The sequence below is a fragment of the Diplotaxodon limnothrissa genome, linkage group LG17, assembly GCF_057381915.1.
Source record: "Diplotaxodon limnothrissa isolate DT_005_m linkage group LG17, D_limnothrissa_male_GT1.1, whole genome shotgun sequence".
NCBI lineage: Eukaryota > Metazoa > Chordata > Actinopteri > Cichliformes > Cichlidae > Diplotaxodon > Diplotaxodon limnothrissa.
Window position 1 is genome coordinate 7,038,023 of NC_140612.1, and position 12,607 is coordinate 7,050,629.

Here is a 12,607-nt window from a genome sequence, read left to right on the forward strand (position 1 = left end):
ATTTATTTTTAAGCTAACAAAAATCTATGTTTTAACATTAAAAAGTGCATTTCTTTAAATGCATTACATGGAGACAATTTCCACTTAGTCACAAATACCCCAACCTGCTAATTAACCAGTACAGAAGAGTGGTGTCCTACCCACCAGCCAACATATAGTGAGATATTCAAGGACATGAAAATATGTTTCTACATCCCTTGACTGAGAATTTGAAATCAGATGTCTCTGACATCAAAACATTAAGCTAGCATGTTTGAGATCTGCCTGAGTCACAGTAATAGGCGTCTTTGGACATTCCAACAAGTTATCAAATAGATGCAGTACGAGAAAGAAGTGAAACAACTTTATGGATGCCTGTCTGGGTATAAGTCCGCTGACTATCAACACAAAAATTCGAGGATGTGCCGTCTGCAGTTAAATGATGAACTCCAGCATGAGAGGTTACATGTTAACTCTCAAGTATCTTCAAGTTAGTCAAAACAATAATCACTGTACTGGAATGGAGTCTAGAGAGCTAAATATTGTTAGGAACTTTATGCCAATAAAGTAAATTTCTGGCCCATTTACTCAGTCCTTCTTTTCCTTACCAAGTTTGTTTCCTCCCCTTTTCATATAAAAGACCAGGAGTCACTCCAACCTGAGCTACTAAATCCTTAAAACCACAAATTACTAGCAAGCTCATTATAACGACTGTGTGGTATTTTAATGCATAGTAACTGTAAATTTAACAGTTTAAGCTAACGCTAATTAAGAAAATAAAGAAACAAAACTAAAAACTTGTTTTTATGGACAATTTCAAGCGTTTAACTATTTGCTTTATTTTTTTAAATGCAGCAATGTGTTACTATGACAAAATTACAACATTTATATTCCAGTTAAATATTACACCAAAACATTTTTACTGATTAGTTCCACCATCCACCACAGTTGAAGGTCAGCATATTTTACTTCCACTGCAAGCCTATAAAACTGTTTTTTGTTTTTGTTTTTTACGAGTGATCCTAGTGCACAGGGATGAGTCGTTAAAAGCTGCAAGCTAATCAGAAAACTCAGTATATCCCACACACAAAAACAGGCCATGACATATCTGAAGGGACAAAATGAGTGAGCAATAAAACTGTGATGATGAGTGCATAATATCCAAACTCTCTGAAATCATTCATACCCAGGAGCTCAAACCTGGCACAGATGACAGACTCAATCCCATCTCCAGACAAAAAGAGAAAGAAGAGCAAGAGAGCGAGAGAGAGAGTGTGTGTGTGTCTGGTGTGAGGCTGATTCAGCAGGATGCTAAATCAAACCCAGGAGCATTAATTACACACAGCATTATCAATCAGAGCCCAGTGAGTGCAGGGTTATAAGGTTTGAGATTGATCAGGCTGACGATCCATCAAAACAGCAGTGGTCATTGTTGGCTTTCTGCTGATCAGCTAAAGTGCTGGAGAGCAGGGTAGGGTGTGGTATGGAGAGAGGATTGGGGTTAAATGGTTAGTGTGTGTGTATGCGAGTGTGTGAGTGCGTGTATGTGTGTGTGTGTGTGTGTGGGGGGGGGGGGGGGGAGGGGGTAGACACATGTCGTTCGCACACTGCTGTGATTTGTTTGTTCAGAAGAAGGAGGGGTCAAGGGGGATTTGGGAGGAGGTGGGGTACATGGCTAAAAACATAGTAGGGATTAATGATCAGCTAACCCCCCCCGCCTTTACTGAGAGGGCAGTATATAACACGAGGCAGCTCGACATTCTCGTATTGCTTTAGCAGCAAACAAGTCTAGCTTAGCAGCAGAGGCAGCAGAGAGAAGAGTGTAGAGGAGAACACGAGTAAAGCTAAAGCAGGGTTCTAGGACTGGAATAGAAAAATCATCATGAAGGTATTTTTCCTGTTGCTGGTGCTAACCAGTTCAACCGTAGCTGCCCCCCTGGAAGCCTCGGGGAGACAAGAACACCCAACCCTGCCTTCCCAGGCTTCCACCATAGCACCGATCCAACCCGAACCCAGGTCTCGCTTTGCCATGCTGGACGATGTTCGCCTACTAGCAAACGGCCTCCTCCAGTTAGGCCAGAGTTTACGAGAGTTCGTCCACAAGACCAAGGCACAGATCAACGACATCTTCCAAAAGCTCAATATTTTTGACCGCTCTTTTTACCAGCTCTCAGTCGTCACATCGGAGATTAAAGAGGAAGAGGAAGAGCTCAAGAAGACCACTAGCTATTTGAAGGCCAACAATGAGGAGATCAAGAATTTGTCACTGGAAATCAACTCAAAGATCAACAACATTCTGCAGGAGCGCACACAACTGCAGAGCAAGGTGGGGAACCTTGAAGAAAGACTGAAGGGCTTGTCGCAGAGCATGGTCCCTGCCGATCAGCTTAGTGAAATCACATCTCTCAAGGTAAGATGCTTCAGCAGCTAAAACTTTACAACACAAGTCAGTCAAGATATGCTCGCTGAATAAGGAGCAGATAAGCTGTGTTTGTGCAGCGTTTGTCCACTAAACAGATTTAACTGCATTTTACAAACTGAGTTAACTGAGGATAATTTTTGTTTTACATTTTTCCTGAAAAACTTTCACATCAACACATGAGACTCAAAGTATTATATTTTTTAGGAAGTGATTGAAGCTCAAGATAAAACAATTGGAAATCTTCTGAAAGCTGTGAAGGAGCAACATGATCAGCTGGACTACCAGAAAATAAAGATTAAAAACCTGGAGGAAAAGGTACTTGTAGTAGAAATCATTATATTTTGCCTTTCAAGGGAAAATATCTGAAATCACTGAGAATCTAATTTGTTACATTACCAATGCACATTCTGTTTAAACTATATATAAAACTATTTAAAATGAGTGACTCACTTGCATCTCCTGCAGCTCAGCTATGAGAGTTTTCAAGATACAGCTGATAAACTAATGGACTCTGACTACGAAACTCTTGATATGTTTGAATATCTGAAAGGAAACTCAACTGGCCTGGAAACAAGTGGTAATTACTTAATATACTCAAATATCTTTCTAAATGCCAAACTTACTTAAATAAAAGTAGAGTTAAGGAATTAATTTGGCTTTTCTACACTGTTATTTTTTTCAGATTTTCCCATGGACTGCACTGACGTGTTTAACAAAGGAGAAACAAATAGTGGTGTCTACGTTATCAAACCAAACCAATCAGAGCCGTTCAACGTTTTCTGTGAAATGAGTTCAGGTGGGTAAGCAATCTTGAGTTCTCATCAAAGACGTCCAAATACCATTTCTGCATTCACAAGCACTGACATTTTTTAGATAACACACTGGCATTTATGATTTCTACAATGACTGAGGAAAGAGCAAAAAAAAAAAAAAAAGAAAAGAAAAGAAAAAAAAGTTGATAACCTACTCACATTATTTATGACAAAACTTTTACATTCCCTGAAATATTTCTTTATTCTTTTACAGAAGGGGGTTCAACAGTCATCCAGCGCAGGGTTGATGGTTCGGTGGATTTTGATCAGACATGGGAAAAGTACGAAAAAGGTTTTGGAGATCTAGAAAGTGAGTACACTTTATGGTTTAAATTTTTAAATAAAATATTCTATTTTTAGAATTAACAGAAAAAATGACAGTCTTTACTCGTAATAAACATTCATTTTTCACAAATGTCATGGCATATTCAGGAAAAAAATATATACTGAAAGTAGCAGAAAACAATAGGGGATGACACAATATAAAGAAAAAGCCATAATCAACTGATCAGAACAGTTCCTAAATATTTTCTATTAAAGTAGAAAATCTATTGTGTCAGCAGTGTCTTGGTTGCAGGAGCATTTGTAAGTGCTCCCTATAGCCTTGGTCACAGGAAACAATAATTGTCAGATATCAGCCCTGAACGACTTCCTGTATTATCCGAGCACACAGCCAGTTTGGCAGCCTTCCCTACAGCACTTGGTATGCTCATACAAGCACTCATAACCCATTTACAACAAAAAGGCTCTTCATCTGCAAAAGATGAGTTTCAACCTTCTTTCACAGCTACCTGCCTAATGATTACAACCCACATGCTACTAACAGCATGCTTTTAATACCTGGTTGACCCAAAGTCTGCTGGAAGTTAATTACAATTTTCAAACCATTATAAGATGAACTGAGACTTCAGAGTTTCTGAGATTTGTTTTTCCTACAAATAAACAAAATAAATTTGATTTGTCACACAGAGGACTTCTGGCTGGGCCTAAAAAAGATTCACAGCATTACACAGGAAGGTGTTTACATCCTTCGCGTTGATTTGGAGGACTGGAAGGAGGAAAAACACTGGGCTGAATACCGCTTCTCACTGGAAGGTCCCTCCAAGGACTATAGTCTACGTGTCAGCCATTTCTCAGGTGACCTGCCTGATACCATGGCCAACTGCACCGGCATGAGATTTGCCACAAAAGACAGAAACACAGACAGCAACCAAAACTCCAACTGTGCACGCAGCTCCACAGGTACAATCCCAAGTCACAGTATCTTGGAATGTTTCTCCACCATAGTAATAAAATAAATAATTATCTCTGATGAAGACATTTTTTTCTAAACAAGACAAAATCACATAGCTAAGACTGATATATGCTGATATAATTTCCTATCTTGACTCCCTGGCAGGTGGCTGGTGGCTCAATGCTTGCGGTGAAACCAACCTTAATGCAAGGCATGTGTGGCTGAGACCAAAGGGGCGCTTGATGAGGAGGAAGGGCATTCACTGGAGGCCAACCACAGGCTCTTCCTACTCACTCAAGATGACCAAAATCTCCATTCGACAAGCTTCAACTGCTGATATCTCCAACTGAGCCCCCTGTCCACACACTATATAATACTATTGGCTTTTTTCCCAATACACGGACATCCAAAAAGTTCAACAGGAGGGGGAAGTGACATAACACAGGCCTTCCATATGTCCAGTCTTAATTCACCCACATCATTGAGCAGATTCCTCCCTAACATTATTCGGCCATTGGTTAGTGCTCACCACCAGATAGCAGAACAAAAAAATGTCAGACGTCAGCAAATGCCGACCTGTTGCACCGTGGCACACAGGTTGTTAACCTACTGTGTCTGATCAGACAAGGACAGTAAGTAGAACTGTCATTATGCAACATTTGTCATCGCTTGCAAAACAGACATATTGATCCACATCAGCAACCTAATTCAGAATTGATTGCAAAGCAATACATTGCAGTGATATAACAGCAAATGAGGTTTCTGAGAATAGACTACAATTTTGAAACCCACACTGCTTAACAACCATTAAGGTGAACTTGGATACATTTATGACAACAACAAAACAAGGTATTTTAAAGTATGTTTGGAAGAACTACATGTTCAAAGTGGCTAAAGGGACAAATACCAACAGATTACTACATAAAGCATGCAAGTTATGCAAGTCAAGGTAAAAAGATCATCTCCTGCTTCTGAAAAAAGTCCACTACAAACTAGAAAGCTTTAGACAGCGCACTGATTTTTCTTTTTCTTATTCTTTTATATTTTTTTTTATTCTGTATTTAAACTATGATATGATATGATTTATGCAGGTACCGCTAGAAAATGATAATTTCTGTGTGTTTCCTACATTATTGAGTCATATTGACTTTTGCTCATTATTACAAAATAACCAACTGTACTGTAAAGGTTTTCATACTAACACATCACTGTGAGAAGCAGCTTAGTGTGCTAAAATCATATTTATGAGGCCAAAAATAAATCTACCTGTATAAATACAAAACAAAACTATGGTACTATTTCTTTGTTTGATTTTGTCTTGAACCAAATGGAGTTAAATAAGTAAAGAGGACATGTTGAAAGGTTGACACACTAATGAAAATGAGATCTAAGGAATAAAACCACTCCACTTAACTCAGTTCGGCTAACTATCAGTCACAGGCCAATTGCATCTGCAGACAGTCAGGCCCTGTCAGCACCTGTCTGGTAACGTCTGGATGTAATCACCTAATATTGGTCTATCAAAATATACTGCTCAAAGAAAAAAAAAAGAACAAACTGAAAATCTTTACTGATATAGACTCATGTAACAATAGTAAATTCATACTTCATGTAATCCCTTGAAGTTTTCAGCAGTACAACATTGTATGCTAACATAAAATGTTCTGGATGGAACACAACAGAAAAAATGGCAGGTGTAATTTTTTAAATACTCCTTACATAGTTTATACTGCACAGTAATATAAATCCTGTCAACGCTGTTTCATATTTTCTAATTATTATTAATTATTATTATTAATAATTATTATTAATTTATTTTAACCCTTAAATAACCCTTTTTTGTTTTTAATTCACTTTAGCTTCAATTAGTTTCCAGATTGGAATTTCTTGTTTCACTTCAGTTTTTATTGTTTGAAAATGTTAAGGTTTTTTTTTTTCCATATATTTTTATTGAAATTTTTTATAGTACAATACAAACAAATGTTGAACACCCTCACATTCACACACCCATCCATACATCAAACCTGCCTACATCACATTCAAATGTAGAAATGAGCATAGTTCTCACAGTAATACAAAAATACAATGGGTTAGGATAGACTAAATGTTAAGTTTTACTTCATTTTTGATTAATTTCAGCATTAGTTTTGGTCTTTAAAATTATTACTGAATAAAGGGCAAATGTCAGAGGCTAAGATTGAGGACAATCAGAAAAGATATTAAAATAAAAACACACTTTTTGACTGCGAGTTGACTCACAGCCTTGTAGACACTGCAGGTCTCAATAAACACATCCATCAATAAAATACATTTTTTAACCAGTGAGCTAAAGAGTGAAGTAGTATTTAGATGTTGAGTTAAGTACAAACTGGTTTGAAATTCATTTTTTGTGTAATCTCGATGTCAAACAGACAAATAAACAACCATTAAGACATTATTCATTCACTACAGATGTTTTTTTCTGTACCTGTATATGGTGTTCGGCACATAGACGTCCCTGGCAGGAAACTCAAGGATCTCCCTGGTGGGACGCACCCTGCTGTCTGGGTAAGGCTTAACCTGCAGGAGGTCAGGGGTCAAGCAGTAGTGGGGGTTCTCCGGAGCTGGAGAAATGTCCAGCTTCAACTGGGCTGTGGTGAGTGTCAGAGGAAGGGGGAAGGAGTGTTAAAGAAAGAGCAAAGAATCATTTTCAGATTTCAAATCAGGACAGTCAAAGGAAAGCATAAATTCCACTTTTAAGTACCTGTGATAGGTCTGAGTCTCCTCAGCACTGAAGACGGTCTTCTCATATCAGCTAAGAACTTATACAAATCTTCATCACTAAGTCTGTCTCCCTCCTAAAATAACATGTAGAATAAAAAACCATGAGAAAATGACAAAGGGAAGGAAAAGTAATCTAATACTAATAATCTACTATCGTGTGAGCAAGCACATTCACATGGACCTGTTTAAAGAAGTTGGTGATGGTAAGTGTTGCAGGTCTAAAACCTGTCAGGCTACATGATTCATCTCCACTTGTGGTTCTCTCCAGAGAACGCCTTCCCATAATGCTCGAGTTCCTCCGTTCAGACCATGAGCCTTTCCTCTCTAAAAAGATACAACAAAAACAAACTCAACATTTTAAAGCCCACATTTATTTTCCACTCTGAACATGCAGACATTGTTCTAATCTGCCATAGCAACAGAAGGCTGTCGCCACCAGTCAGCATCAAAGATAACCTCTAAGGTCAAAGGGTAGTCAAACACCAAGGGTCACAGTAAAAATAACACAGCAGGGATCAATATGATGTTGCCCTGTTTGTTTCTAAAGCACGCCAATTTACTGAAATGTCCATGCACCTAATGCATGACTGCCATGTCTGTTATGGTCTCTTCAACTAGACCATGTGTGACATGGAAAGTGGGCATAAAAAACACTGGCATGTTTTTTTTCCTACTCACTGGAACTTTTGATATCATTCTGAGATACATGGTCAACGTCTACAATTACAGTTAGAAAGCTTGCATTAAAAGAAGATGGTTAGACCTGAGAGGCTCATCTCTAGCTCTGTATCTCTCTCCAGGCTGCCTGCACTGTTAACAATGTTCATTAGATGGATGGCGGTCCACGCAAAGGGCATTCGGTAGCGCCCCAGACGTTGGCAGAACTGCTCTGACTGGCCTCGAAGCTTCTCCAGCTTCTCCTTGTTCTATAAAAAAATAGAAATGTTAACGTAAATACAGGGTTTGTGGTACATTAACAATGAATCAGAATTCTTTTTGTTTTAATTTTTATTCACTGCAACAAAATTAGGAGATGACCATGAAAAGGAATGTACTTTTAAATGAGTACTTGCAGTTGCAGAAACAGTAATGAATAAAAACATTTATTATGACATCACATATAACTGAAATACATCTGAGACTGAGCTTTCGTGGTATTCATCATTTAATTCACTCTCATTGTACCTTGGCAGCGTCTGACTCTTTGAAGACCATATAGGGCTCTGCGCACTCTCCAATATCACCCTGCTGCAGTACTTTTTCCAGCTGTTGACAAAGCAAACACAGCCTTCAGTAACTACACTCACGTGCAGTGAAACAGGTCAGAAGATGGGTGTCAAATTGTGAAAGGACAGCAGGTTTCTTCAATTAAGCTTTATCTTTCATACTAAGTCAAACACTGCAATGAAAAACTGTCCAGTGTTTGTTTTGGTTGATGTAATGTATTCTGGTGCTATCAAAGAGGGACAATAAGTCAAGGTTTTACTTGTAATTTATTCAAAGACATTTCTGTAAGAGAAACATGAAGCCTCAAGTACCCTTATACTGATGGCATTGCATAATCATGGATATCTAACATTCAGGGAAACCCGCTATTAGTACTCTTTTACGTATTACAAAACAAAAGTTGACAAGAGAGATGAAATTCTAGCATGACTGTTTCACCTTGATGACTAGGAAGACATCCTGGGAGGGGTAGGTAATGGAGAATATGGCAGAGCGAGCCAGCGTGGAGATGGCTGCTGTCTGAATGTGAGGACGCAGCATCGCTTTTGTCTGCTCAGAGTTTAGGTCAAAGAAAAAGTTTTCTGATATCTGAAGGACACATGAAACAGACACACGGATAATTATTATTTGACCAAAACACCTGTTAAATGTAATCATAGCACTACGCCATCACAACTATTATTATTTAATTGTAATTTCTGATGACTCTATTACTAAAGCATGGCTTCTTGCTCGTGGAGGCTGGCAAACATGTTAACATCTCAGTGATGAATAAGCCACCAGAGAAATTTATGGAGCCGTGAAGCGGCATTATATATGAGAGATCTACTTATCAAGGCATCTGCTACCCTCTAGTGTTTGTTAGCTAAAAGGGAACAGAAAGAAGTGGCACTAGATAAGGTTGTTCAGATATATACATAGTTCCAGAGTATGATTTAACGGCATTCCCAAAAACATAACAGGCCCACAACATAAAATTTAATAGCCCACTCATCAAATTCGTTTGGCCTCCCAACGATTTTAACGGTTTGCAGAAGTGACCCAACAACTCAGAGCTGAGGAGGCACTGAGTAAAGCATAACAGCTTACCTTTTTCTTTTCCTTGACATCATATAAGGCCAAACTAGCAAATATGGGTTCAATTTCGATCTCAAACCTTCAAGGTGGAGAGAAAAAGGAGTGGATCAGCAGAAAGCAGCAGTTAAATAAAAGAGCTACATGGCGTTTTTTTCTTTTCTGAAAAAGGCCGTCTACCACTTACTTCAAGGACAAGCACTTGACGAGTAGCCTCTGTCCAAAGTGTTCTTTAGGTACTTCAGGCACACAGTGGCGCTCAACGGGCTCCTCCTACACATTCACACAAACGTGTGGGGTTAAAAAAAAAAAGACTGAATTGCACAATAATTTTATCAGTTATGTAAAACTGTTTAAACTATAAATTTAATGGAGACTAGCAGAAAAGGTTTTAAGGATATGGAAAGGTGCTTACTGTACCTCATCGAGGGCGGGGTGCAGAGCAAAGAGTTCACGGTGGCGGTTGGCCTTGCGCTGGTCTTCGTTATGCCGGTCAATCTCCTCATTGGGGGCACGGTCAAGGAGGTGAGGAAGCAGGGCATCGGGGAGGGAATTCTTCAAGTCAAAAATGCTACAGGCCCAGCTACCCCTCGGAGTGTCATCGATAGACATTGACCGTCGCTTCAAGTCATCCTGCAATACAACCAATGCAAAAAAGACAGACTAGCATATACACTGTGGGACTGTTTTAAACCTGTATCTTGATATTGTCAATCTGAAATTAACACACATCATTCAGGTTAATTATTTTCCTAATGAAAAAAAAAGGATACCTGGTCATCCTGGTAACTGCTGCTGTCTGGCATCTCATCAGCTTCAAACACCTGTTTGGGGAGGCCTTTCTGGCGCTCCTTCTGCTTGTCCAGAGTGTTGGGATTAAAGCCAGTACCAAGCTTATGATATCTGAAGGAACAAGCCATTACTTAGAACACTTTAATTCATTTACTAATATTATTTCAGGATTATTATGTGTATTTTAAGAATATTTTCACATGGTGAAGCTTTACTTTCTATTGACGACTGCCCAGTCTTCTGTGTAGGATCTGACGCAGTCTCTAACATGAGGATCAGTGTCCCTGCAGCCAGACAAACATAATCAACCAAACAAACATTATTTTAACAGCAGAGTCAGACTCTAAATGCAGGCTTACTGATATGGATGGCAGACCATTAAATGTGTTGAAATAAATACATCTTTCTGGTATATCACACGCTGAAGCACACTTGTAATGCTTCTGCCATCTCTTCTGAAATACTAAGAGCCAGCAGTACATTAAGTAAAGACATTAAGCCCACATACAGTGGGGCAAAAAAGTATTTAGTCAGCCACCAATTGTGCAAGTTCCCCCACCTGTGGTGGGAGTTGAAAGTCCGTGTTGCTCGGCAACAGCCCCAAAACATCACTGCTCTCGAGAAGATCTGCATGGAGGAATGGGCCAAAATACCAGCTACTGTGTGTGCAAACCTGGTAAAGACCTATAGTAAACGTTTGACCTCTGTTATTGCCAACAAAGGTTATGTTACAAAGTATTGAGTTGTATTTTTGTTATTGACCAAATACTTATTTTCCACCCTGATTTACGAATAAATTCTTTACAAATCCTACCATGTGGATTCATGGATTTTTTTTTCACATTCTGTCTCTCACAGTTGAAGTGTACCTCTGGTGCAAATTACTGACCTCTGTCATCATTTTAAGTGGGGGAACTTGCACAATCGGTGGCTGACTAAATACTTTTTTGCCCCACTGTAGCTTGAAGGATTCCAAGGCGCTCATTAACTTAGTAACCAAACAGTTTACATACACATCTAATATGCATTTGACTTCCATTCTTAATTTTTGCACCTCTATTAAACTGTAGGTAAGCTTATCTTACTACATTTAATAAGATATAGTAAGATAACGCAGCCTCATACAAATGTAGCAAATGATTTAAGGACAGTGCCTTGACATATAAATATATTGCCGTTGAGTAAATGATAATTGTTTTTGGAAAATGAAATATGGAACCAAGATCACTATTCCTCATTAAAATCTGCGATTTCACATTAATTTGAAATATGTGCTCTCAACTTTATCTAAATTATTCAATCTCCACTATATATTACAGTCTTTTATTGCTCATTTGTTTGTACATTTAACACAAATTATTTGCATTACAAACAATTACTAGTCTCTCGAGATCAACACATTAAATTCCAGATGCTATTAAATGAAGAAAAGAAAAGAAAAAAAACAACAAAGAACACTCCACATCTTTCTTCCACGGCAGCCTTACCCGTCTTCAGGGACAGCTTGTACCACTGTGCGACACTCCCTGGGTGTGTAGATGACCTCAATGTCATCTGGGGGAAACTCAATCAGATCTCTCAGGGGACCTGACTCAACGATGGGAGGGTGAGTGATAAGGTACTCCTCAAAATCCACCGGCTCCACCGCCTCCGTGAGCGGAACCTGGTGGGCGATGAGCAAGTGTGACAGGGAGAAAATCAGAGGGATGGGAGAAGTTAAGTAGCTGTTAAGGGCATACACGTCAGTACAGCTCGGCTACTTTTTTTTCTTTGTCTACAAATGTCTTAATAAAATCGTCTCTACTTTTAAGCAAATGCTTCACAAATGCAGTTATTGAGAAAAAAGGGAGAGCTGGTGTTATTTGTCACTCTATTATAGAGCACCATGTTCTGCAATAATAGATCTAAAATATGAGGTGATTTATGTCAATTCTGTTAGGGGAACTGTTTTAGATTTCAGATCATTGTTAATTTCATAATAAAAAAAAAATCAGTTGTAAGAATGACCCGTGTGGGATTTGAGAATATCCTCAAAGCTGATACAAGCAGCCAGATTATCACAGGCTAATGACATCATGGGTCTTACTGCGCTGACACAGGGGAGGATACTAGCAGTAATGTGGTAACCACACACCGTGTATGTCAATGAAATTCATTTTGTAACTTGTGGCGATGAAAAGCAACGACCTGTAGAAGCAAAGAATACTGGTGATGGACATACGAAGGAGTGATAAAAATATACACAACCGGAGCTAACACAGACCTACAGTTAACTGCAAAGCAATGCAAAATAAGCCAATCACT

General features: G+C 38.8%; 2 protein-coding genes across 4 annotated transcripts in view; one reads left to right on the top strand and one right to left on the bottom strand.

Annotated features, from left to right (window-relative positions):
* dock7 (dedicator of cytokinesis 7) overlaps window positions 1–12,607 on the bottom strand; it is a 46,710-nt gene that overhangs the window by 28,483 nt on the left and 5,620 nt on the right. For all 3 annotated transcript variants that reach the window (XM_085376506.1, XM_085376505.1, XM_085376504.1), the window contains exons 3-14: window positions 11,791–11,966; window positions 10,519–10,587; window positions 10,285–10,414; window positions 9,932–10,144; window positions 9,699–9,784; window positions 9,527–9,593; window positions 8,876–9,025; window positions 8,396–8,476; window positions 7,974–8,136; window positions 7,392–7,534; window positions 7,191–7,284; window positions 6,915–7,077 (exon numbers count right to left, since the gene is read on the bottom strand). In XM_085376506.1, coding sequence (XP_085232632.1) covers window positions 6,915–7,077; window positions 7,191–7,284; window positions 7,392–7,534; window positions 7,974–8,136; window positions 8,396–8,476; window positions 8,876–9,025; window positions 9,527–9,593; window positions 9,699–9,784; window positions 9,932–10,144; window positions 10,285–10,414; window positions 10,519–10,587; window positions 11,791–11,966 — 1,535 coding nt within the window. The remainder of the gene's footprint in view (window positions 1–6,914; window positions 7,078–7,190; window positions 7,285–7,391; window positions 7,535–7,973; window positions 8,137–8,395; window positions 8,477–8,875; window positions 9,026–9,526; window positions 9,594–9,698; window positions 9,785–9,931; window positions 10,145–10,284; window positions 10,415–10,518; window positions 10,588–11,790; window positions 11,967–12,607) is intronic.
* angptl3 (angiopoietin-like 3) lies at window positions 1,760–5,709 on the top strand. Its single transcript, XM_085375610.1, has 7 exons — window positions 1,760–2,389; window positions 2,606–2,716; window positions 2,867–2,978; window positions 3,084–3,197; window positions 3,428–3,523; window positions 4,183–4,455; window positions 4,613–5,709. The coding sequence occupies exons 1-7, from the start codon at window positions 1,862–1,864 to the stop codon at window positions 4,795–4,797; spliced, it is 1,419 nt and encodes a 472-aa protein (XP_085231736.1). The 5' UTR covers window positions 1,760–1,861; the 3' UTR covers window positions 4,798–5,709.

Bases quoted from the DNA above. Each gene is read 5' to 3' on its own strand.
- angptl3 (XM_085375610.1), top strand. From the start codon at position 1,862: ATGAAGGTATTTTTCCTGTTGCTGGTGCTAACCAGTTCAACCGTAGCT. The intron at 2,390-2,605 runs GTAAGATGCTTC...TATATTTTTTAG, and splicing joins GTGAAATCACATCTCTCAAG to GAAGTGATTGAAGCTCAAGA. The intron at 2,717-2,866 runs GTACTTGTAGTA...CATCTCCTGCAG, and splicing joins TTAAAAACCTGGAGGAAAAG to CTCAGCTATGAGAGTTTTCA.